We start from the raw sequence: 27287 nt of genomic DNA on the forward strand, positions 1-27287 counted from the left end.
TGGTCTTTGCTACATTTACTCACCAGGTCTCATTAAATTGCTAAAACTAGCAATTACAGTACCAGTAATTACTTAGCAGTAGGCCTACTACCCCTCCCCCCCGAAAGATTGTGTTCACAGTGCTCATGAATATGTCTCTTTGAATGTCAGCTCAGATAGAGGCGATTGTCAGAAGTGCTTATTACCAGCTTCGACTGATACACCAGCTGCTCCCTCTCCTAGAATTGGAGGACTTGAACATGGTAGTGCATGCCCTGGTAGCTCCAAGGTTTGGGTTCTGCAGTGTGCTATACATTGGGCTACCCCTTACCAAGTTCAGAAACTCCAGTTAGTTCAAAACATGGCAACCAGATTAATTACATGAACTTCTAGAAGTAAGCATATTACACTCATGCTAAAGTCACTCCACTGGATGCCAATTTGTTTGCTAGCAAAGTACAAAGTGTTGGTTATAACTTTTAAATCCCTACATGATTTGGGTTTGGGGTACCTAGTAGGGTGTGTAAAGCTTCGGAGCTCTGCTTCGTAATGCGGAGATTTGGACGGTTCAGAAATACAAACTTCCTAATTACTAATCGGAAAGGACCCCTCCAAAGCATTTATTAATCAAAACACAAGCCTCTTATTTTTTTTCTCCTTGTTATCAATCCTTCCCCTTCTTTCTCATGTTTGCACATTCTGGGCTGGAGAATGTTTGTTTCTCTTTTTTTTATTGTGGAATTTTCCAAGATATTTACAACGAAAGAGGGGGAATACATGCTTTATAATGAGAGAGGTGGAAAAGGTGGAAAAAGGGTGAAAAGAGGTGGAGAATAGTGAGAAGTAACAGGGGAAAAAAGAAAAAAAACACACACAGAAAAGGAAGATTGTGTGGACTTCCCAGTCCTCTTCGGGGAGTATTATTCGGTGAAGCTTCAGTTTCTTCTTCAGCTTTCCCGACTCTAGGCTGTTCTTGTTGTCATCTTCATAGGTTGGACAGTTCGATGAGCAAGGGTATTTTCCTTGATAAAATAAAATCTTTAAAACCTGACCAGTCTGTTTGCTTTTTTTCTGGTGTTTTATTCAGTCTCTGGGACAGACGATCTATTTGGATTAGATCAAATATTTTTGTTATCCATTCCTCAGTTGCTGGGATTTCTTTTGATTTCCATACTTTTGCTAATTGTATTCTTGCCACAGTGCTTAAGAGGAAGAACATTTTTTCTTGATTTTCATTCAATTTTGTGCTTGATGTCCCTAATAGATACATTTCTGGTGTCTGGTTAAATTTTGTCTTTAGTATTTTTTGGATTAATAGATGTATTTCTTCCCAGTATTTCTTTATTTGTTTGCAGCTCCACCATGAGTGGAAGAATGTACCTATTTCTTTTTTACATTTCCAGCACCTATTTGATAGGGTTTTATTAAATTTGGCTAATTTTTCTGGGGTGAGATACCACCTAAAGAACATTTTATGTTTTCCCTGAGGTCGTTAGAAATTGTATATTTTATTTTAAAATTCCAAATTTCTTCCCACTGTTTTGTAAGTATATTGTGTCCTATATCTTTGGCTCATTTGATTTGACAATCTTTTATTTGTTCTTCTTCTGTTGACCAAATCAATAACTGTTGATATAAGATTCTGATAACCTTTTTATCTTTTTGCATAATTATTTCCCAGGGTCCTCTATCTTGTGAAAATCCTATTTGTTTCTCTTATGTCAGAACTATAGTTACTTGTGATTTGACCAACAATTTTGTGCAAAATTGTACTTGTTATTCCAAGTTTTGAGTGGCCTTCATTGTGAGACATTACTATGTTCATTATAGCAGTTTGGAGTGCAGCTTTACTCGCATTTGCCAAGAGATAGCTTGGTACTGTTTTGTCTCCATATGCCGTATTTACTGAAATGTAGTGTGCCATTGATTGTAATGTGTTGCTCAGTTGAGGTGCTAATTACAAAAAATATTGATTTTCTATCAATTTTGTGCCCATTCCCATTAGGGCTCAAACAGAAGTGATTCGACTTGCAGCCTTGACTGGGAGTGAGGGACGGGGTTACTTTTCCTTTGCATCTTGGCCAGGCATGTAGCCGGGGGGGGGGGGGCTTGGGGGCTTCAGCCCTCCCCCCCCCCGAAATTCTCATGGTGGTCTGCGAAAAGGCCTTACTGGTACATTATTTAAACTGTTACGTTTATTCATTTCATGATCTGAGCACCATGCTCAATATATCTCATATGCATGGGGGTATTGGGGTAACGATACAAAAGGTTTGCTAGGGTAGACCCTCTTTCACTCAGACTCAGCCCCCCCCCCCCCCCCGAATCAAAATCCTGGCTACGGGCCTGATCTCAGCTGACGAGGGACAAAAAGAAGCCATCTGGGAATGGAGGAGGGCTTTCTGTGCTTCTCTTAGCCAGAAAAGTGACAGAAAGCCAGGATTGCAAGAGAGGGGGAGTTTTGAGATGCTTCCCTAGTTCAGAGAACACTGGGGGAAAGGGGGGGGGCTTTCTGGTGCATCCTCGGTTTGGAGAAACATCAGAATGCTGGGGGAAAGGAAGAGGGCTTTCTGGCATTTCTCCCAGCTGGAAAAGTGTCAGAAAGCTGGAAGGGGGGCTTTCTGCTGCTTCTCCCAGCTAGGAGAAGAAGAAGCCGACTGGGAGAGAATTTGCCCCCCCCCCCCCCCCATGCTAAGAGTGGCAAACTTGCCAGGCTTGGCTTGATAGAGGAGGTGGCTTCCCAGCTGGACTCATTCAGAGACTGAATGAGCTCAGTTGGGAATCTGCCTTTGGTGTGCAATTTAATGCACCATCAAATCTAATGCACACCCCGGTTTTGGCAAGATCATTTAGCCAAAAAATGGTGTGCATTACATTCGAGTAAATACGGTATTTTTAAGACAAAATAGTCAAGCCTGAATATGAATACTCAGTGAGCTGGCTTTTTTTCTTCTATAAAAAATCAATATAAAACTATTATTTTTGTCTTCTAGCTCAAAGGTCCCTTCAATTGCAGCTGGAGTTGTTGGAAGTATTCTTGGCTTAGTTGTTATAGCATTGGGCATTGGTCTCTATGTACGCAGGCGTCACATTGTTCGGAAACGTACTTTGCGCAGGCTGCTACAAGAAAGAGAGGTAGGTACACTCAGTGATTCTGAAATGTGCTAGCTGAGATTTTTTCAGATGGTGAGTGTCGGTTCTCCAGGACCCTTTCAAATTATATGCTGCAGCAGAACAAATGCACAATTATTCTTATTTTGTTAATTAGAATCCAGGTATTTTTGTCCAAGGATGCACATCTCTTTGGGGAAGATACCATATTTTCTCCCATTCAAGCAATTTTTTTCTTCCTCATAATAGGCAAGAGCTTTTATCCTGATAATATTTAGTAGGACTATAACTGTGCCATTAATGACTGGGTTATGTTGTGATCCCATCAGCAGTGATCAGCCAAGAAGTAAAACTAACTAGATAAAACACAAAGCAAAACTTGAACTTCTTCTGGCAGTGTGGCTTCAAACTCAGTCTTGTAGCTTTAAAATTATAGCTTTTCCACTGCACTTAGATACTTTTTGCACATGCAATGTGCATACAATGGCTATAAGGACAACTTAACACATTCAGAAAATGAAGAGGTAACTTTTTTGTAATAAACCACTTCTGATTTCAGAAGTGGGATTGTATGTTTTAATGTTCTCCCATAGAGAAAAATACTTAGGAAAAAATATGACAGATTTGAGACTGCCTGCAGTTGCACAATCTTGAATCCCATCTCACCAGCCCAAACATTCCCATCTGTATGTACAAAAATACACCTTATTGGATCTTTTGAAAGCATGAGTGGATTATCAGCAAAAACTATTCTCCCCCACCACAGTAACATAGTCATGCTATAGGAAGCCTTCCTCTGGAATGTCCATCACAGTATTGTCTCTGAACTGGAACTCAAAGGATTTCTTCGTAAAGTCTGAAGTGCAACGGCCATGATATATTATCATCAAATTATGTCGTGATCTGATTTATCAAAGTAAGGTAGCATAGAACATAACTTTATTTATAGCTGCTGTTGTGCTATTATCATAATTCACATATAATAGGCAATGAGACTGTTTTACTGTTTTAATGATTGTTCTAATGTTTATGGATGTATTTTAACTTGATTTATGTCTAACTGTAATTGGGTAATTGTAATTGTTTGTGCTGACATTGAATTTTGCCATTACCTATGTGGAAACCGCTTTGAGTCCCCTTCGAGGTGAGAAAAGCGGTATACAAATACTGTAAATAAATAAATAAATAAATAAATAAATCTATGTGGTTTTCATCCAGTGATGACAACCTCTTTAGCTAGTTTTGACAAGTACAGTCAAAATTTGCAATTGGTATGTACCTCTCTTGTAGGTCTGATTCCATGAGGTGTTACTGATTAGCAAACATTAGCAGAAGGCCAGAATATGCATAGGAATGCCATAAATTCACAATGCTCATGTCATCTGTGGCAAACATGTCACAGATTGGTGGTTATTTCTCAGATGGATGCAAAAACAAGCTATATAGTACATTCATTCATAGTGTTGGCACTGCATAGTGCATAGTATAGGCACTATAATTTTTGAAGTGTAATATCTTTCTGAGAATGAGCTGTCCAGGAGGATCAGGTGAAATGTGCTGCTCATCAATGCGCTTTTCTTTCTGGCTTAATTGCAGTAACACATTTGTAAACACATTGTGAAGATGTCTAGTTATTTTTGTTTTGTTTTGTTTATAGCACTGCAAGTCTGTACAGTTGATTCACTCTTATTTCTTAGCAGCATTCAGGCTGAATAATTTGTTATGAATAACAGACCAGTGATTATTTCAGAGTATTATCTTTTCTCTGTTTCTGAAAAAAGAAGGAAAATTACATTGCCTTATATTTATGAAACCTGTCATTTTGGTTTTCAATAGCTTGTTGAGCCTTTGACTCCCAGTGGTGAGGCACCAAACCAAGCTCTCCTAAGGATTCTAAAGGAAACTGAGTTAAAAAAAGTCAAGGTCCTTGGCTCTGGCGCTTTTGGTACTGTATTTAAGGTAAAGTCACATTTTTCATATTTAGAGAAAGCAGTATGTATGTTTTCGTTGGTTAATTCACAGGAACTTAATTTTCAGCAAACATGGATAGAATCAGGCTGCTGAAGAATTTTCATGTTGCTTTTTAAAATAATATTTATAGTGTTAATACATTATTCAAATTCCTTACATCCCGTTCAAAAAACTATGTGAGACATACTTTGGTAGATAGCCAGCTTATCTACTTGTTGCATTCTTAATCTTTTTGAAATCTCAAAAGTTACATGCACATTTTTCTCTTTAATTCCATTTTAAGCTTTCCATGTTTTAAACAGGGGCTGTGGATTCCAGAAGGGGAGAAGGTTAAAATTCCTGTGGCCATTAAGGAATTGAGAGAAGCCACGTCCCCCAAAGCCAACAAAGAAATTCTTGATGTGAGTTTCATATTTATTTATATTTGAAGTATTTAAATGTTAGCTCTTTTCTCAAATGAAAACAATATACAGGGAGGTATTATTAATAAATGGTGTGTGTTTTGTCATTCTCTTAAATGTCTTCAATGGATCCTCTGATGGATTGCAATTGGTTGTGAGAGTGGTTCAGCATTTCTGTGTTCTCAAATAAAATGCTGTGTCCAGGTTGGTTCATCAGGTGCTCTGCTATGGCTGATTTCTCTGGTTGAAGTAGTCTGCAGTGCCTTTCATGTTCCTTGATTCGTGTTTGGGCAATGCTGTGTTTGGGGGTCCCTATGTAGACTTGTCCACAGCTGCATGGTACACGGTAGACTCCTGCAGAAGTGAGAGGATCCCTCTTGTCCTTTGCTGAACGTAGCATTTGTTGGATTTTCTTGGTGGGTCTGTAGATAGTTTGTATGTTGTGTTTCCTCATCATCTTACCTATGCGGTCAGTGGTTCCCTTGATGTATGTCACTGATTAGTTCATAAGGAAAAACTATTTTATGATTTTCAACAAAAGCTTTAGTTTTTTTTATCTATACATATTTTGCTAATTTCCATTTAGATCAACTGAGAACTTCAACTCACAGGGAAAAAAATCTTAATCTGGACAAAGGAAGATAAAAGTGTCCCTCACCCCATCAACAGAAGCAAAATTTCTAAGTAAATTTTGCTTCCGTTTATTACAAATAATTTCATAATTTGGTTTATTTTCCACATATTTTCATGAAAAGCTATGGGCTGTTACAAAAAGCATTTTTGCAGAGACATTTATTCACAAAGACTACTAACACCAATTGCTTTGCAGCTTTCCACATTATTCCTGTAACTTCATTCGAAACTCAAGAAAGGAATAATGGTTTATACTGTTTGTGATTACACTATGGGTGGCCTTCCGTTGCTGTCAGATCCAGTACTTTAATTCTGCAATTTATATACACTGCACTGTGCTAGGTATTGCTTGTGCTAGCTGTATGTTTGCAGTCACTATTGGAACAGAGCCATCTCTTGGTATTATTCTACTCATGTTACATTGGATGACCTGGTAATACTATGGTATTACTTAAGTTTCCCTGAATTTGGAAAAAATGCAAGTGCATATGGTGGGGGCTTCAGAAATTGTGATTTCATGTAATAATGTTCAAAACTTAGAATGTAATGTGTTTGATTCTCCTCTGTTTGTTTATAAGTAAAGATAAAATATTCAGTTGAAACATATTAAGGAAATGCTAATATATTAATAATTTCAGTTTAATAACTATTGGCATGCGATGGTGCTTCTGCTAAGTAGGTCCAGTTGGTGGCTTCATGATTACAGACCAAAATGGATAAAGATGAAGTATTTAAGCACCTTGATATTGATTTTGTATGTTCTGCTTCAAAATACTGAATGCCATATCTTTGAAGGAGCTATCACATTTTTCTCCTATCCAAACAAAAGTTTATTTTGTACGCATTTTAATAAGAATATTATTCATGAGATTACTGATGAGGAGGAATACAACTGTGTCCTCAGTGCTTCTTCTAAAGTGTGATCCCATCCTAATGGTCAACCAAGAGATAAACCTGACTATAACTTTAATACAAAGTAAAACTAAAAACAGAACAGCAACAAACGCAAAATGCAGCCTCCGTACAGCCTCTCCTAGGTATCAGATTGTGTGGAGTCATGGCAGCATGGCTTGTAGACACAGTCCATTAAAACTTTCAGGATAAAGACCACCTCACTAACTCTGAGGATGCTTGCCATAGATGCAGGCGAAACGTCAGGAGAGAATGCCTCTAGACCATGGCCATATAGCCCAAAAAAACCTACAACAACCCAAAGACAACATCATTTCCCAAATTCTCATTGAGCTTTGAAATAATTTGGAAAACAACAAGTATTACTGGTTTTCAATTATCTTCAAACTGCAATATAAAATTAAACGTTACTCCTTTCCTTCTCTTGACTCCAAATATGAGGAGGATTCACACTAGAGGTACTTCCCAATGATGAACTGATGAGGCTCCTGTCTTACATGCTTCAAAGTTTCACACTATGGTCTTACATCTGGCATCGGTCACACAGAGAAATGAACAAACAAAACCCAATCCATTTTAAGTGCTTGAAACATTAGGGGAAATGCAGCAATTCATTACTTTACTTTTTTTACGTTATTAAAGATAAATAAGATAGACTATTTCTGATTTTAAAACTCAAAAACTCAATGTTTAAGTAAGATTCTTACTTCAGTGCCTTATACTGAAAAGAAGATTTCTGCATTTTCTCATGCAGTATAGAATAAAAAGTGGAAGATCTCTATGAGGTTTTATAATTTTATAAATGTACCCAGAACACATGTGGAGCCCCCGGTGGCTCCACATGTGTTCTGTCGGTCTTCAGTGCCGGCAGGACTGAAGACCGACAGATCTCAGGTTCGAATCCGGGGAGAGGCGGATGAGCTCCCTCTATCAGCTCCAGTTCCTCATGCAGAGACATGAGAGAGGCCTCCCACAAGGATGATAAAAACATCAATTCATCCAGGCGTCCCCTGGGCAGCGTCCTTGCAGACGGCCAATTCTCTCAAACCAGAAGTGACTTGCAGTTTCTCAAGTCGCTCCTGACACGACAAGAAAAAAAAAAACCAAGAACAAATGAAAGTAATTTTCTTGTAGTGGGTGGCTGTGTGTTTTCTGGCCTGTATAGCCATGTTCCAGAAGCACTCCCTCCTGTCATTTTGCCAACATCTATGGCAGGAACCCTAAAAACTCACGGCAATTCTAACCATGAAAGCCTTTGACAACACAATCTTCTTGTATCTTTTACTTTCCCAACCAGGTTCAGAGTACAGATTTTTTTCAGAATCTATATCAAATCTAGCTTTTTCAGATTTTATCAAGAGGGTTCAACTTTCAGAATGTAAATCCTGTTAGTCCTGACTAGAGGAGACTGATTCAATCAATGGGATTTATCTCTACATTGACTCACTATTCAGCAGTTGATTGACTTGGTATTCGTAACTGGGACAGAATATTTTTCTCTCTCCTAATTCCTCCCTTTTAATACTAGATGGAGCATCAGGATCTCATATTAGTTATGTTGCTGTAGAATTTTTATGCACTACAAGTGTTGGCAGTAATCCAATATTGTACACTGTCCAACTGTAGCTCCTAATGGCTTTATTAGGATAAGAGCTAAGTCAGGAGATTGGCTGCCAAATACCAAGCATACCTCACAGATTTGCAAGATAAAGTTTAAAAACAAAAGCTGTGCTGTGACTTCTCAAAGTATTTTAAAGAACATATGACCGTACAATGGCTTCATTATTTTTTCCACTTCACTTTGCAATATCAAATGTAATAGGTACTGTCAAATGCTGAAACAGCTCCATGCACTGTGCAGCCAACACACAGCACAGTCCTGGCTTGGCTGGCTTGAAGCCAACTTCTGCAGGAGAGTGAGTTTAGATTTGTTTGGGAAATATTGATTTAATTAAAGAAAAAAAGGAATATGCATGGGTCATGACATAAAAACATTGGAAGAAACAAAGTGATTTATCGCCATGAATATAGTTTGTTGTGCCTAAATCAGAAGTCTTGCAATCCTTCAAAAGATTTAATTTATGTATAAAAGCATTTATAATATAAATACATAGTAGTTTGCATAACATTATTTTTTTTAAAATACACTTCCATATACCTTCTCATCTATTCCATATCAAACAAACTCTCGCTTCAAAAACACAAGTAGGCTTTGACTGAAGACGTTTGAGAGCCTCTGCTTTCATCTTATCATGCAAAGCATTCAGATCTGTAGCAGTTATTAAAGTTGCTAAGGGGATGTGTAAGAAAACTTCCTTTTCTGACGTAGCTACTCACCTCTGTTCTAGATGAATTTAATCAAATTGGGGAACTCCATATGTCCCATAAATACAAAAAGAATGTAAAAAAAATTAAAACATGATGATTAGTGCTCTTACATGTTACACCAGAGCAAAATCTGAGCTAAATTTGATTAATCGCAGGGACGTTATTTTCAGCAATAATCTGCATGATACATCCACCTAGCTCTCAGAAATCGGGTGAAAAAAGGACAAAAGAAAAAGAAAAACACTAACCCTTGTTTACATTGATGGAACCCACTACATCTTTGGCTTTTCCCAAATTTATGTTCTTTCATCTGGATAACATCTTTGAATTGTAAACCATTGTGTTAAATTATTAAGTGTATTGAGTAAATTGGCAGAAAAATTGTATATCAATGCAATAAGTGTATTCAAAATAATAGGCTGTCACTATTGGTAGATGTTGCAAGTAGGTAAAATTAAAAACATAGACAGTATAGCTAAATCAGCTTATGTTCTTCTCAGTTCAACCTCAAATAAGGTTTAGAAGCAAGTGGATACTAATGCAGGAGACTAAGGGAACAGGCACAATGCCTGATCATTCCTGGATTGATGCATTTTTCATGGAAGTGGTGGGATCCTTAAGTGGGAGTGACCATGTGCTCCTGGAGTTTGTGAAAGGGTGAAACTAAGAGAAGTCAAACATGCACTGTAGACTTTAGGAGAACTGACTTCAGGAAATGTAAGGAAATACTGAGTGTGATTCCATGGACAAGAATACTAAGAGAGAAAAGATGGATGGGAGTTTCTTAAAAGTGAGATATTGAAGGGACAATTGCAAACAGTGCTAGCAAGGAGAAAAAGCAGAAGTGTAAAACAACCAGAATAGATGTCCAAGGAACTTTTAACTGAGTTAATATTTAAAAGAGACGTGCACAAGAAATGGAAAAGGGGGGAAAATCTCCAAAGAGGAATTCAAACAAATAACCAACATATGTAGGGAAAAGGTTCATAAGGCTAAGGCGCAAAATGAGCTCAGTCTTGCCAGAGAGATTAAAACCAATAAAAAGGGGTTCTTTGATTATGTCAATAGAAAAAGGAAATTGTAGGGCCTCTGCGTGAAGAAGGTGATGAAATGCTAGCAGGGGATAGGGAAAAGGCAGAGCTGCTCACCACCTTCTTTGCCTTAGTGTTCTCCCAAAGGGAGATGGGTGTTCAACCTGAGCAATATGAACGTACTGACAAGCTGGAAGGTGTCCAGAAGAGGGCAACTAAAATGATCAAAAGTCTGGAAACCTATGGGGAACGTCTTAAAGAACTTGGTATGTTTAGCCTGCAGAAGAGAAAGTTGAGAGGAAACATGATAGCCATGTATAAATATGTGAAATGGTGTCATAATGAAGAGGGAGCAGCCTTGTTTTGTGCTGCGCATGAAACTAGGACTCAATGAGTTTACATAACAGAAAAGGAGATTCAACCTGAACATTAGGAAGAGTGTAAGAGCTGTTCAGCAGTGGAACTCTCTGCCTTGGAGTTTGGTGGAAGCTCCTTCCTTTGAAGCTTTTAAATAGAGGGTGGATGGCCATTTGTCAGGGGTGCTTTGATTGTGCTTTTCTTGCATGGCAGGGGATTAAACTAGGTGGCCCATGTGATCTCTTCTATGTGTTGTTCCCATCAGTTTCATATATTTAATGTTTTGAATTTTTAGTTTATCTCTTTTCTCTCTCTTCTGATCAGGAAGCCTATGTAATGGCAAGTGTGGACAACCCCCATGTGTGCCGTTTGCTGGGAATTTGCCTCACATCTACAGTCCAGCTCATCACACAACTTATGCCATATGGTTGTCTTCTTGATTATATCCGAGAGCACAAGGATAACATTGGATCCCAATACCTTCTCAATTGGTGTGTGCAGATTGCAAAGGTAAATTAACAGCAATGCCCATCTAGTTGTTTGGTGCTAGATGAGACATAACTATATAAATTAGCCCAAAAGCCAAAGGCTGATAGAATGTACACAATGGGACAGTATTGTCCACCACATCCTATGTTTATGAACCAACCTGTTCAATGCCCTCATTCAGATGTAAGTAAAAACCCACATTAACCAAGTCTTACATTGCCCTGGATAAGCAAAAGCAAATGCTGCTAATCTTGAAAGCATTGCAAATCTTCTTACACTATCTGACTCACAAACAGGAAATCAGATCCCAGAGGTACTCTTCTACAGAGTTCATTCTTTAACTTGATTCCTACAGCTTTGAAATAGTGGGTTTTATTCGATCTGAAATGCTTTTTAAGCATCTGAAGCACTATGTTTCTCAAGACAAGTGTGTCTCAGGAGGCAAATAATATAATTCCTAAGTAAGAGGAGGCGGGTGATGTTACAGATCAAAACACAACAAGCAATTCATTAATGGCCAGCCACTGGTTCTGATAAAATTAATCATCCTATATTCATAGCATGTTGGCAACAAATAGGTTTCACTGGAAGTAATCTCACAAAATGATGTCCAGCATTATCTCTTATATATTTTAAGCTTAGTGTCTTGTAAATATTTGTGTTTGTTTTATTAAATTTGTATCCCACTGAATTGCCTGTCAAATTGTGCCAGCCGGCAGAAACATATGAAAGCAGGTTTTTAAAATATCATTTAAATTGCATAAAAGAGATCAGAATCCAAAAGCATCATTTAGTAACAGTCCAGGTTCAGTACCCATGGCCTATCAGAATAATTATTTAAGATGATTATATTTAAGTTACTTTTTTATTTCTGAGATTAGAGCAAATAAAATATTTGTAAATACATGGCATTTGAGGGAAATTGTACCTTAGAATACATATATGTGCTCAATTGTAGAATAGCCAGATATAATAAACTTTAATAAATTGAGTAACGAGGTTTCAGTGTGGTTGTTTACAATTTGTTTGAGATTAACAGCTCATTAAAATTACATTTATGTAATGAAATCAGATTTTATAACAGCCTTCTGCAGTGATTTGTCTGGCAGCACTGGAAACCCTTAGGTCATTGTGGGAGTTTATCAGAAAATCTTTAGACAGGATTATGATGTTGATCTAAAGCTAATGGAAGAAAGGGGGTGGACTCTTGGGAGTAAACATTTTCTCAGTTCTGTGTTATTATCTTATTGGCAAGCACTCATACAAATTGGTGACTGTGTCTACACATACTGTAGTTTCTTGTTGGCATCTATGCAAAATTACCCAATTAACGATTGCAAATCTTTCATGATTGAGAAGAAAACATCAGCAGAGTTTTGTGTTTATGTAGAATGTACCAGATAGACCCTACTCTAAAGGCAGTTTAGTCCCAACTAGAGCAGACCCACAACTATAATAATATAGCTGGAACTAGCAGTTGAATTGGTGGCCACTCTTGTAATAATTATTATCTCTGGTGCAGTAACAATAATTACAGACTAGAGGAGTTCTTTTTAGCAGAAGCTGATGATATCGTTTATTCTGTTAGATTGAGGACAATACATTATTATGTTAATGTTTTAGATGGAAAATATATTTTTATGCTAATGTTTTCTTAGCAAACAGTTAACACTTCAGAGAAGCAGCCTTCAAGGCCTGAAAATACAGTGCCTCCTACCATGACATTTGCTCTCTCTGGACATGGCTATCAAAGTTGGCTCTGCTTCTTGTTATTCTTTGGCTCTGCCTTCCACTCTCCCAGCTCCACCAGACATGAATATTCATACAATCACGGCCTGTACTGAAGAACTCTTGTGCCGCAGAGTCAGTTTGGTGTGTTTCAGATGAAACATGTGTTTTTAAGGATTCAGGACACTGCTGAGGAAGAGCCAGAGTTCGGGGAAATATAGAGGAATATTATGGAATTATTAAATCAATAGTTTATTCAAATTATTGGGAGAGGGGCATCTGGGAAGTTTGAAAGGCCATAGTAATCTGGCTACCCCAGCCAAGATCATTTCAGTGCTAAAATAGCCTCATATGCATTTGATCATAGGAAACTGGACTAATCTATGCAGTTCAAAGCCTCATAGTAAAAGAATATATGTTGTAAGAATCTTAAAAGTGTATGTTTAAATTACATAATCATCCTCTGCTCCCAGGACTTCCTTTCATGTGAGTTTGGAACCACTTTAATGGAAGTGTCATTTTATCCAATATGAGATATCTTCCTTAGTTGTAGAGTGGTGGAATAAAATTTTCTAACTATACTTTGTATTTTTGCTGTAGGGAATGAATTATTTGGAAGAACGCCGTTTAGTACATCGTGATTTGGCTGCCAGGAATGTTCTAGTTAAGACTCCCCAACATGTAAAGATTACTGACTTTGGACTGGCCAAATTGCTTGGTGCAGAAGAAAAGGAGTACCATGCAGAAGGAGGAAAAGTATGACATGGAACAATTACTTCTGTTTAATTTATTTAATAGGATACTATTGTTTTTACAAAATGAAATCTCTATATATGGAAGGAAGGAAGATTAAAATAAGGATCCAGATGAAGTTGGTCTAACTGGAAATTTGATTGCACATCACCCATTTCTTTGTATAACTCTCTAGAAGTTACAGGGTAGACACATAACAAAAGACTTCAAAACTGTGCAGAAAGCAGACTTAAAATAAATAGTTATATGTATTACAAAGGGAAACATTTTTCTGATCTCAAGTTTTAAATTCTGAGCAGCAATTCTAATTAACTTGAGAGTTATACAAAGCACAAAGTGCATACTTCTGTATTTCATCACTTAATAGTTACACTTTTTATCCCTTTTCAACCAAAAAAGGGGGTGCGACTATTATGTGATAAAGAAAATATGCCTTTGAAACTGCTTTACCTCCAACACAGTAGGAGGAGCTCCATTTCTGTTTATTTGGTGTTTTTTTAACTGCCTTGCCTTGGAGGGAGGAGATTCCCCTTCCTTTCCTTCTTTTTTAAAGGCAAGGGAGTTTACAAAATTTGAAATGGAACTCTTTGGAGGAAGGAGCAAAGAGGGAAGATCCGACTTTCAGAAACCTCAATTTCAGGTTTTTTAAACTGCCTTGCCCTGGAGGAAGGAAGGAAGAATGAATCTCCAGAGATCTCCATGTTTTAGTTTCTAAACTGTCTTGCCTTTGAAGAAGGCAGGCAGGAAGGAAGGAAAAATCAGTCTCAGACAGCTCCTCTGAAACTATTATGCAAGGAACATAGAAACACCAATTCTGCCATCCAAAAAATGAGAGTACAACTATTATGCGGCAAAATATGGTATATTCCTTAATCATTAGCTGTTTACAGTATTTCTTAAAGCTACCTGTCTTACTGTTAGTTTTAACAATGGTGTTTGAACTCACCTTAGGTTCCTATTAAGTGGATGGCTTTGGAGTCTATTCTGCACCGCATATATACCCATCAAAGTGATGTTTGGAGTTATGGTGAGTAGAAGGAACGCCATGGTGATTCTGGCTTTCCAGATGACCTGATCTGCAATTTTTCCCCCTGCTTGTATTCTTAATGTTCTAAAAAAAATCTTTTCCTTTCCTGCCATTATGTTTATAATAGCTTACATAGCCATTAACTGAGCACAATTATTATATATATTTTACATAATATTGCAAAATGTCTCTCCTTCATGGCTACCAACCAAGGAATGGAAACTCCTAATTTTTTTTAAAGAATTGTCTTAACTTTATCTAAGTTAAACAATCTGCAATATGGGGAACTGTTTCAAATCTTATTTCAAACAGGTCTAAAAGTCATCCCAGTTTAAAGGAAAAACACCTTCGCTCATATGTACATATGCAGCTAAACCCCATGCCAAGCCACAGCCAGATTCCCAGACTGGGCACACAGAGGGGATGTCTTACCTTTGATGCATTGCTCCTGTAAAGACCCCAATGACATGCCCAACACAGATTCTCTGAAGACAGTCCCAAGTTAACAAGTCATTCATTTACATGCATGTTTCAAATACGTTGACCAGGAAGTCCAAATTTGCAAATCCTATTATCTGTGCAGTACCAATACACTACAGTCTGATAAAAAAGAAATTATAACCTTTGATAGGTAAATGGCACCATTGCCAAATCTAGATGAAGCAGATTTGTTTTAAATAAACTTTGTATACCTTATTTATAGTGAGATTGGTTAAAGTGCTACCATCTTACCTGAATTGGCAAGTGAGCCAATTTGCAAAGATTTTTCCTATTTTACTTTTATAATGTTCTGAAAGTGAGCTGTCTTCTTTGTGTGGTGTTTATAATAGTTCAGTTCACTAAATATAATTAGAAATACAGAACATTTATTTCTTTATAAATGATATAGCAAAATATGCATGGGGCAATAAGCATTATCTCATATGTTTAGCATAACCTTGAGTCTGCTTCGGGAGAGAAAAAGTGGGGTAATAATAATAATAATAATAATAGTTATTATTATTCATGTTTCAGTTCCAAAACAATCTGCGAGAAGAAATGTGATTTGATACAGATTTAAGCATTATTTTTCTGAGGTTATAAATCTATATGTCTGGATTGTCCTACTTCAGAGTATGGATGGGGCTGATGGGAAAAAAGTAGCTAATTAATGAGCTGAGTAAGTTAATCTCCTCATGCCTTGTTTCTTATAGTGGAAGATGTGAACTTTTGTAAAATGTGTCTTTATTTAACAAAGTTCATACTTATTGAAGAATGTATTCTTTTGTTGAACTTGAGCACAGACCAATTGTAGGGAATCCCCAGAAGATTCCCTCCTAATCTGATGCTAAGATTGATAATATATCCATGCTCTCAAGGCTGATGAACATGCAAGTCCTTTTGTATCTAGCTTTCTGATTTTATTGGATGAGTCTTAAAATTTTCTGCAATTATGACATTTCAGGTGTCACCGTCTGGGAATTAATGACATTTGGATCAAAACCATATGATGGCATCCCAGCCAGTGAAATTTCCTGTGTCTTAGAAAAGGGGGAGAGGTTGCCCCAGCCTCCAGTTTGTACAATTGATGTCTACATGATCATGGTCAAATGTAAGTCAGCCTCTCCTCCCATTTGCACAACAGATGCCTTCATGATTATTGTCAAATATAAGCAGTTTCTTACAGATTTTGGTTTGAGTATTATGAGTAAGAAGGGATATACATTTTTGCTTATTTCATTCCAGCATATAAGACTCAACAATTTCACAAAGTTCTTTTTAAATTTGCCAAAAAGGCAGAGGTTTCTGCACAATTTTTTACTTTAAGATTTCATTGGAAAAAATTCATTCACTGAAGAAAGTACTGCTGGAACGTTCATTTGTGGGAACAGAATGAGCACAGAAAAATATTTTTGAGCACATAAACTTTATTTTTTTTCCTTTGCACACAAAACACATGAAGAACTACAGTTTATTTCAGTGAAGCAATTTATATATTGACTAGCTGTCCCCTGCCACACATTGCTGTGGCCCACATAGGGATTCTGTGTGGGAGGTTTGGCCCAATTCTATCGTTGGTTGGGTTCAGAATGCTCTGTGATTGTAGGTGAACTATAAATCCCAGCAACTCCCAAATGTCAAGATTCTATTTTCCACAAACTCCACCAGTGTTCACATTTGAGCATATTGAGTATTTGTGTCAAGTTTGGTCCAGATCCATCATTGTTTGAGTCCACAGTGATCTCTGGATGCAGGTGAACTAAAACTCCAAAACCAAAGGACACTGCCCACCAAACCCTTCCAGTATTTTCTCTTGGTTTGGGAGAACTGTGTGCCAAGTTTGGTTCAATTCCATCGTTGGTGGGGTTCAGAATGTTCTTTGTTTGTAGGTGAACTATAAATCCCAGCAACTACAACTCCCAAATGAGAAAATCATTTTTTGTGTGTGTGAAGGACATACATTGGGTTGTTAGGTGTCTTGTGTGCAAATTTGGTGTCAATTCATCCAGTGGTTTTTGAGTTCTGTTACTCCTACAAATGAACATTACATTTTTACTTATATATTCATTCAAACTGCATAACGTGGCATGATTTGTGTAAGATGTCTGCAGTCCACAGAAAAGTCACATGTAGGCTTTTGCATGTGTTCTCTGTGCAAAAAAACCCAATATTTTTGTGGAAGATAATGTATTGTGTATTTTGTATAAAATACATTAACCGCCACAAAGTATGTCTTCTGCACAGGGCGACAAAGTATATTTTTATGCAAATAGAATTTCCCCAACAAAGTGCAAGTATTTACACATCTGGTGTTTTTATCTTCAGCAGAATTGTCTTGCCATTTTGTTTTTGCAGATGTTAATATTAATAAGTATTATTTGCATCTTTAGTTAACACTACACATTTTAAATGGTACACTTAATTTGCAATTCATCTGAAAAATTGCACACAATTGCAATTCACCAAAGTTATTTTGGAAAAATACTATGGATATCAGTGGCAATCAACCAGAACTCTACAAAAAGGGCTGAATATATATTCCTTGATGATAGTTCTGTCCACATAAAACTTAGTGTATTGTTGTACATTCATAAAGGCTGTCCACTATGTTTGTCTTCTGTTTAAATGTGAAATATTATGATTCGTTTGGTATTCTTCACTTGTTTGCTAGCACAAGAAAGGTTCGTTTTAAGATGTTTTCAAAAAATGGTTGAGAAGAAAGCTACTAAAAAATGCAAAAGTATTTCATGCTGAGGCTATGCTCAGAAAAATAAAGCACTTACTTAAACAATAATCCAAAGTGATGCCACATCTCCCAATGTTTTAAGAAAGATGCTTTCAAACAATAATGTGAATGAATGCTAGTACCAGTTTTATTGTAGTTTATATATCAGAAGCAATGACATTCAGTTAAATAAGTGAAACAAGAGGATTCTAGAAAATATGAAGGCTTTGGAATAGGATTATGTTTTAGTTGTTCTATACTGATTTTTGTGGTTTGAATCCAGGGAGTGGGGTGAGTTCCCACAATTAGTCCCAGCTTTTGCCAACTTAGCAGTTCGAAAACATGCAAAAGTGAATGGATCAATAAGTACCACTTAGACAGGAAGGTAATGGTGCTCCATGCAGTCATGTTGGCCACATTACCTTGGAGGTGTCTATGGACAACGCCAGCTCTTTAGTTTAGAAATGAAGATGAGCACTGCCCTTCAGAGTCAGACAGGACTAGACTTAATGTCATGAAAGCTTTATCTTTTTTAACACTGGTTTTCATTATAAAATTCTTAGAAGATTTTCAACAAAAAACAACATAATACACAACAAATATTAATTAATAAAATGTATAATAACAATATAAAGCCAAAGCAAAGAAAACAATAATTTTGTAGTTTTTATTTTAAAATTATGCACAGGACTATGATATTTACTCTAGTACAATGTGCCATAGATTGTAATGTGCATCTCAATGTTGAAGTGTGCATCACCAAAAATAACCTGTTGTCAAATGTAATATTCCCCTTTCCTTGTCTATCAAGGAGAAAGGGTGCCTCCCCCTAAACTTGCCAGCCTCAGCCTGATGGAGGAGTGGCAGTTTCCCAACTGGCCTCATTCAGACTGTGAGTGAAACAAGTTTAGAAGCCGCATCCCCTCCGCCAAGACAAGACTGGCAAGTTCACCAGCCTCCGCTTGGCAGGAGGTTCCCCTTCTCCTTGCCTCTCAAAAGGATGTTCTTCTGCCAAGCAGACATTCTGTTCTATTTATGAAAATAAATGTGGGTGGGTGTGCATTCACAAGCAATCCACTAGATGGCATCAAAATTCTTTGTTTTGAATTTCAGAGGCTGTATATTGTAAAGTTAACATTTCGGATAGGATTTGGGATTTCTTGAAAGATTCTCCAAGGCTATAGATAAAAAGGAAGATATTAATAAGCTTGTTAACACATTTAATAGCTCTAAGCATTTATGACAGAACCCTGTGTGGATCCTTGTCATTGTTCATGTTTGTTTCACTTTCTCATAGACCCCCTCTCACCACATTAAAGTGTCCCATCTGATAGAGGAACAATAATATCTATGTACCATTTGATTTTATGAGGCATATCTAATTATTGTTTAGAGATCAGTGTTAAACATCAGGATTTGAAGTTATTTACTCTTTTCCTTATTTGAGGGTGGGGGGTTATATCAGGCTCTCTTTTCCCCTTCAACATGTTTTTGTGTGTCCTTCAGGTTGGATGATTGATGCAGAGAGTCGTCCCAAATTTCGCGAGCTAATAGCAGAATTCTCCAAAATGGCTCGGGACCCACAGCGCTATTTGGTTATACAGGTACTGGTTATCAAACAGCGTAATACTTACTTTCTCTCAGAAAAGAGTTAGACTACAGTCATTATATCACATGAATGCGGTATTCCATTACAGTTGTGTTTGCAATGATAAAATATAGGTACCAGGTTGAGCACCTTCTTTCTTCCACAATGCAATTGTGCTGATTTGCCAATTTGTGTTCCTGCAATCTTATTCTGCACATCCTCATAACCTTGTCTTCCCACATTACCACTGTTCCTTAATTTTTTTTTTAATTTTTAGTGTAGGTTGCATGATTCTAGCATTTAAAAAGGCAAATATCAATATATAACTATAGAATAAAAATGAAAGGAAAATAGCCCATTGGGGAATAGTGACGAACACTGTGAGAAAAAAGTCTCCTAGCATTTTTACTCAAGTTCAGTGTTCACCTTTTTTGGCTAAATTATATTGCCAAATTTGATGTGCCCATTAGATTTGATGGTGCATTAGAACTGCACACATAAATGGTCCAGAGGAGCCCAGAACCCCAGAGATGGGACAGGGAGAGGAGGGAGGGTGGCATCAAGAAGCTGTTCCAGGTGGTGGCAGCAGCCTCAGGGCTCTATAGTGCTCAGAGGAGGAGGAGGAATGCCCAGCTATTGATCCAGTCATTCTGCTGCTTAGCGGGATCCTGCCTCCTGGGTGGCCCTTGTGGTTTCTCACCCACCTATCCACAGGCTCATTCCCATGTGTTCCCAAGTAGCCACGTTCACAGGGCCTTCAATACCTCCTCCTTAATTTTTGAAGGCCTCGTGAATGAGGCCAGTTGGAAATCATGCGAGGCTAGCAAATTAATCAGCCTCAGCTTTTGACAATTTCAACAGAAAGGAGGAAACCATGAAAATGAACAAAATCTGGCTACCAGTATTAAAAACCTCTAAAATTACAACAGCACAACAACAGAGGGGAAACAAACAAGGACATCTAATCACCTCTCAACAAAAGTTTGCTCTAGGCACTGTCAGGCCATTATATGCTAATCAAGGTGGTCAGTTGAAATATTCACACCTAGCTCCAGCAGACAAGAGTCCTTTGTCTCACCCTGGTCATTCCACAGATATATAAACCCTTTTTCCTAGTTCCAACAGACCTCACTATCTCTGAGGATGCTTGCCATAGATGCAGGCGAAACATCAGGAGAGAATGCCTCTAGACCATGGCCATATAGCCCAAAAAAACCTACAACAGCCCATCTGCAAGGACGTTTTCCAGGGGATGCCCAGATGTTTTGATTTTTTTACCATCCTTGTAGAGGCTTCTCTCATGTGCCCGCATGGGGAGCTGGAGCTGACATAATGAGCTCATCCACACTTTCTCCAGATTCAAACCTCTGACCTGTTGATATTCAGTCCTGCTGACACAAGGGTTTAACCCACTGCACCATCGGGGGCTCCATATACAGTCTATAAAATACATAATTTGGTCACCTCTTTAGACTGATAACAATTTGGTGAAGTTGTCACCAAATTGAATGTGGACATTTCTGCATCCAAACAATTTGAATGAAGGCAAAAAAAAAGTATTAGTAACATCACATAACCTCCCAAGGTGTAAATTCCACATATTCCTACTTCTCATATTCAAGAAGATGGAGAGTGAATGGAATCCACCTTGGGTCATTCCAATAGTTTATGGAAACATTTGTTTTGCTTCATTTCAAATTCCTTGGATGTTTTCTGTGCAGGTACCCCTATTCCACTCCCAGCATCCAAACACAATTTGGTGAATGTGATATTCAGTGTATACCAACTACCAGGGGAGCAACATGGGAAGGAGGCTTTTATCTTTAAACTTCATTCTTGTGGGAAGCAGGATGTTGAACTAATACTTGATCCAATAGAGCTCTTACATTTTAATATATTTATGGTCAAGTAGTGCCCAACTTTTAGGTATTTAGGCATTCCTTTTCTCAATTTCAATTCATATTTTACAGTTGTATAGGGATTTTTATTTAAAAACCTATTAAATGTGAAAATAGTACACCCTGAAAACACAAATTGTCATTATGATTTGCTTTTGAACAGGGAGATGAAAGAATGAACCTACCAAGCCCAACAGACTCAAAATTTTACCGGAGCCTCATGGAAGAAGAGGACATGGAGGACATTGTGGATGCAGATGAATACCTCATTCCACACCAAGGATTTTTCAGCAGCCCATCAAATTCTCGGACACCTCTCCTAAGTTCACTGGTATAAGCGTGTTTCCAAAAATCTTGAGAAACTGCAGAAGCATAGTAAAACTAGAATTTTGTAGCAAAAAGCACAGCAAATATAGTTGTTACAATACATTTGATAATGTTTATGATACAACAGCTTTACTTGCTCAGATTTTATGCAACAAATTATGAGTCTCAAGAAGAGGCAAGTAATATAATAATAATATTGACAACAACAATACTCTAAGATGCCACCTTCTTATGTTAAAACAAAAACAATAAAAGCCTTTTCTCTTCTGTTTTAGAGTGCTACTAGTGATAATTCTGCAGCTGTAACCTGCTTGGATATTAACGGGGTAAGTTTGAACCAATTGCAATTACTGGCAGCAGCTATTACTTCCTGGTTCTTTTTGCTATCTATCAATGACAGCCTAAAAGAAACACCTGTCCACAAGTCATCCAAGTTTAGCTTTAACATTGAAATGGACGTGTCTCGCTGTCAGCATTTGTGTGCTTCAGATTTCCTCTTTCAATCTATCCTAACCTGTAGGGACGTCGAATGAGAGAAGACAGCTTTATCCAGCGATACAGTTCTGACCCAACAAGAAATTGCCTGGATGACAGTCTGGATGATGGTTTTCTACCTGCTCCAGGTGAATATGCAGACTTCCCATCTCTGATAGTTTGTCTGACTGAGATGTTGTTTGATTGATATATGCAGTGTATGTTTTGGTGATCTGACAATTGTTTGCACATCATCATTGTCACAAACGTGAGTTCATTTTAGGGTAGGTAAAAGATACCAGATTCAAAGTGAAGATTTGTTTTCTGTGTAAGTGCACTTAAGAAATATCTGTGTGTGGTAAACTCCCGTATAAGCTGACCCGAATATAAGCCGAGGGACCTAATTTTACCACGAAAAACTGGAAAAACGTATTGACTCGAGTATAAGCCAAGGGTGAGAAATGTAGCTGCTACTGGTAATCATCAGTAGGTTAAATGTTTTTGAATATTTACACAAAACTGTAATTTAAGATAAGACTGCCCAACTCTGATTCAACCATCATTCTAACCTCCTTCAATGTAAATGTGCTTACCTATTACCTATAATGATAGAATAAAATAATAAATGTAATAACATGTAATAAAAATAATAATAGAGTAAATAATGGAAATTTAATAATAATAGTAATAATAATAAAGTAATAAATAATAACAATAGAGTAAAATAATAAATGCAATAAATATAATAATACAGTAAAATAATGTAAATGTAATAATAATAGAGTAAAATAATACATGTAATAAAAATAATAGAGTAAAATAATAAATGTAATAAAAATAATACTAATAGCAGAGTAAAATAATAAATAACCTTGACTCAAGTATAAGCCGAGGGGATTTTTTTCAGCCTAAAAAAGGGGCTGAAAAACTAGACTTATACTCAAGTATATACAGTATATTGAAATTGTAAGAATGGTAGATAAGAAGCCCTAACGCTTAGCAACTGTGACTATTTGATTCAGAGGTCCTGAAACTAATATGAATTTCAGGTGCATCTATGTAGTTTGTATAACAACTCAAATACACACAATTTATTCGATGTAAATACTGCACAGTGGGTTAAACCACTGAGCTGCTGAACTTGTTGACTGAAAGGTTACAGGTTTGAATCCGGAGAGCGACGTGAGCTCCCGCTGTTAGTCCCAGCTTCTGCCAACCTAGCAGTTCAAAAACATACAAGTGTGAGTAGATCAATAGGTACCGCTCCGGTGGGAAGAAAATGGTGCTGCATGCACTCATGAACTTGGAGGTGTCTATGGACAACACCGGTTCTTCAGCTTAGAAATGGAGATGAGCACCAACCCCCAGAGCTGGACACGACTGGACCTTTACCTTGGTGACTGATATGTTGATCCCAGATTCTGACACAATGCCTTAAGTTCTTTTGCCATATGAGCTTTAAGACCCATCAGAAAATACCTTTTTTTCTCACATCTGGGTTCATTTCACACTACATTTTTTCATAATGCATGAGTACATGGATAGGCGCTGTCTTTGTTTTAATATAATTCAAAAGAGTATTTAATAAAATGCATCAAACAGGCATAGTCATGTATTTGGCAACATTATAAAAATCCAGAAAAGCAAGAAATTACTTTAATTAGCAAATGAAAATAGTTGCTGGGCAAAAGGGAGAACAACAAGGATAGTTTTCTGCAGATTTAATACTTGCTTTGATTAAAGTCACTTTTGCAATTGAGCTAATTCTCTTCCACCTTTGTTTTCTTGAAATATTTTCAGAATACATGAACCAACTGGCGGCCAAAACCCCATCTGCTCCTGTCATGCAAACCCCAGTCTACAACAATTTCTCCCTTCCAATTGAGCCCAAACATGCGGTTGAGTCAAACCATCAGAATCCCCACAGCACAGCACTGGACAATCCGGAGTATCTCAACACAAGTCTCTCTCCTTTTGCGAATACAATTTTTGACAGCTCTCCCTTCTTGGGCCAGAAAGACAACCCGCAAATCAATCTGGACAATCCGGATTACCAGCATGATTTCTTGCCTAATGGGACCAAATCTAACGGCTTCCCTAAGATTCCTACAGCTGAGAATCCAGAATACCTAAGGGTAGCAACACCAAAAAGTGACTACATTCAAGCCTCGGCGTGACACCTGAGGGAAAGACTGCTTGTGGCACCAGCAACAAGACCAGGAATGGAGGCGACGTTCCTGGCTGCTGTAGAAAGGAATTCTGAGTAGATGAAAGAGCAATTGATGCCAGAATGTGCATTTTCTTCAAGGTGTGTTTATGGATTTTAACAGGCTTGCTTAGGTACTTGTCTTACCTCTATCAATTGGGAAGATGCAATGTACAACAAAGAGATAACATCCAGGAAGTTAGAAGTCATGGTTGCATTCATTCTTTACTTAACTCGCTAAAGAATTCTCTCAATGCAACGCAGCTGCAGCATCCACTTTAAGTGATTCAATGTTCTGTATTTTGTAAAATGTTCTTTGGAATTTTTAAAGTTTTTTATTACATCAAGACAATCAGATACTGAACTGCTTGGTGCCAGGTGGATCTTTGTTGGAGTTAAGAGACATTTTCACCGGGTTTCTTTTTTTCAGCAGCACTGACAAGCATCTGAAGATCTAAAGAAAAAATTGTTGGTATACATTGGTCCAGCTTTTGAAGGACCAGCTTCATTTATTTTTTTGGTATGCAAATGAGGAGAAAGGGGTATTTGGGAGGGAACTGATTCTGCTTAAGACATTTCTTAGAGCAACTGAATCGGACTGAGAGAATCTGCCTAGCAGAAGAACTCACTTACAGCACTCACTGCCAACTAACCACTACTGTTTGGTCACCAGAACTTCACAGTTTGAAGATATTGTTCAGGAATGCTTATGAAGTGCACAACAGACTAGCCACTTAAATGCTCAGTGAAAATGAAAACAATGGGTTTTCTTTGTTTATTCACTTCTCACTTTTTTCTGGCCCCATTGCTTTCTCTGGAGCTGTGACAACAGGTCTAAAATCTTAACTAAAACGCTATGAATTGAAATTTTTAGGGTTTTTTTTAAGGCTTGGTGTTTTGATTTGAATAGGGGGAAATGTAAAGATTGAAAATTATCTGAAGTACCTCAGGCAACCCCTACAGAAGTCACCACTTGTTCCATGACTTATTTATCCTAAAGGAGTCAGTACAGGAGAACTTCCCTTTTATTCAACAGCTATTGCAATAAGGGGAAAAATCACACCAAACTCCAATCCTATAGTGAGGATTCTGTTGACTTCTATATTACAGATAAAATACAAATTTATAAACAACACAACCACATGAAGAAGGCAGGGGAAGAAATGGAGATTGATTATCTGTATCTGTTTACTTAAATTAACACACAAATGCATTTATGCTAGAAAAGTTTAAAGCCAATACAGAAATTAAAGTGGGATTCCCATGCAGTTCATGTTGGTCTACTAAGAAGTAAACTTCACTAAGTTCAGTGGTATTTCCTGCACCTCCAGCACCTACGCTGTATAGATTATCTGTGAAGGATTCCAGCCTTAGTTTTGTTATTATGTGGATTCATTTGTTACCTCTTCTGGCCAAAAAAAAATACAGCCAAATCCTTATTAAAATGATGCTTTCTTATTATGCATGGAAGATACTCCACCCAATTTGGGCTGATCACAATGAGAAAGAGATGAAGAGGAAGAACCAAGTGAGAGAGAATTAATACAATTAAGAAGTCTGGTCCATTGGAATTGTATATTCAAGGTTTAAAAATGGTTTAAAGATATATGGAGCCATATATATAGCCATGATACCATAAGACTTAACAAAATACTCTTCTGTTTAATAAATTAAGAGAAATAGTTAAACTAGAGCATATATGACAAGATTAAATAATTACCTCCAATATTTTTTTATTTATGATTTATGCATCTTTTTTTTACCTAGACTCTTTAAAAACACGTGTTATTACAGGGCAGTTTGGCATTTTCTGTTTTTCTTCAAGAAAAAGTTGTTCACTTAATGCACCACTGCATAGTGTTTTTTTATTATTATTATTTTGCTGCATCATATTCTGAACCTGGTCTTTCAAGTGGTTAAACATGATGAGGACATTACACTTTTCCTACATTTTGTTCAATGTCTTATCCTTGGAGTTGTTCCCCTGAGAAATGTGAAAGTTGTTGAACTCAATTGGTTGTTCAAACTAATACATTAGTTATTTCTGCATGCATCTGAGTCTGCTCTGGTGTTATCAAGGAGTAAGGTTCCTCATACACTATAGAAGGATTACACCAGTGTTTTCCCTCCCGGGAAGTGGAGTTCTTGGTATTCCTTCCTTGTGAATTGGGGCTTCTAACTCCGTCCCATAAAATTTTTGGGAAGGTGTTCCCATATCGCTGAGTGATAGCAAGAGGAGTCATTGGGAGGTTTTTTGCCTTTGCTTAATACCATTGGCATATATTTATAGAACAACATCCCTAGGCTTCTCTGATTCTTTAATTTAAAGAAAAAAATGGTATTTCATTTTACAAACCTGAGCTTGATGAGGAAATCAGTCTTGTGTCCGAGATGTGTTGGATATTGGCAACCTCACATATTAACAAACCTATGGCAAAATTCATCACACGGTTAGGAAAAAAGAGTTACACAGATCTCTCATCAACATTTGTTGATAGTCTGTTTGGTTTGTGTAAAGAAGGAGAATTGTCTACATACAGGAAGCAAAACATAAATAATATGTACAGTGTTGCTCTTATCTGGAGAGGTGTACATCTTATTATGTGAGAATTGTGTCACAGTGGTGTTAAATAAATGCCCATTTTCTTATGTATAAGAACTTAAAACCCAAAGCCATCTTAATTACAATTAGTTATGGCTGTACTTTCTAACACTAATATGGAGCCCCCGGTGGCACAATGGGTTAAACCCTTGTGCCAGCAGGACTGCTGACTGACAGGTCGGCGATTCGAAACCGGGGAGAGCAAGTTCTCTCTGTCAGCTCCAGCTCCCCATGCGGGGACATGAGAGAAGCCTCCCACAAGGATGG

General features: G+C 37.4%; 1 protein-coding gene across 1 annotated transcript in view; it reads left to right on the forward strand.

Moving 5' to 3' along the window:
• The window catches only part of EGFR (epidermal growth factor receptor), a 131384-nt gene extending 104644 nt beyond the window's left edge, over nucleotides 1-26740 (forward strand). The window contains exons 17-28 of the mRNA XM_060781559.2: nucleotides 2973-3114; nucleotides 4927-5049; nucleotides 5364-5462; nucleotides 11048-11233; nucleotides 13541-13696; nucleotides 14645-14720; nucleotides 16165-16311; nucleotides 19432-19529; nucleotides 21575-21742; nucleotides 22014-22064; nucleotides 22259-22361; nucleotides 24013-26740. Coding sequence (XP_060637542.2) covers nucleotides 2973-3114; nucleotides 4927-5049; nucleotides 5364-5462; nucleotides 11048-11233; nucleotides 13541-13696; nucleotides 14645-14720; nucleotides 16165-16311; nucleotides 19432-19529; nucleotides 21575-21742; nucleotides 22014-22064; nucleotides 22259-22361; nucleotides 24013-24389 — 1726 coding nt within the window. The 3' untranslated portion in view covers nucleotides 24390-26740. The remainder of the gene's footprint in view (nucleotides 1-2972; nucleotides 3115-4926; nucleotides 5050-5363; nucleotides 5463-11047; nucleotides 11234-13540; nucleotides 13697-14644; nucleotides 14721-16164; nucleotides 16312-19431; nucleotides 19530-21574; nucleotides 21743-22013; nucleotides 22065-22258; nucleotides 22362-24012) is intronic.
• Nucleotides 26741-27287: the final 547 nt, after the last annotated feature.

Source organism: Anolis sagrei, chromosome 6 (genome assembly GCF_037176765.1).
Source record: "Anolis sagrei isolate rAnoSag1 chromosome 6, rAnoSag1.mat, whole genome shotgun sequence".
Lineage (NCBI taxonomy): Eukaryota > Metazoa > Chordata > Lepidosauria > Squamata > Dactyloidae > Anolis > Anolis sagrei.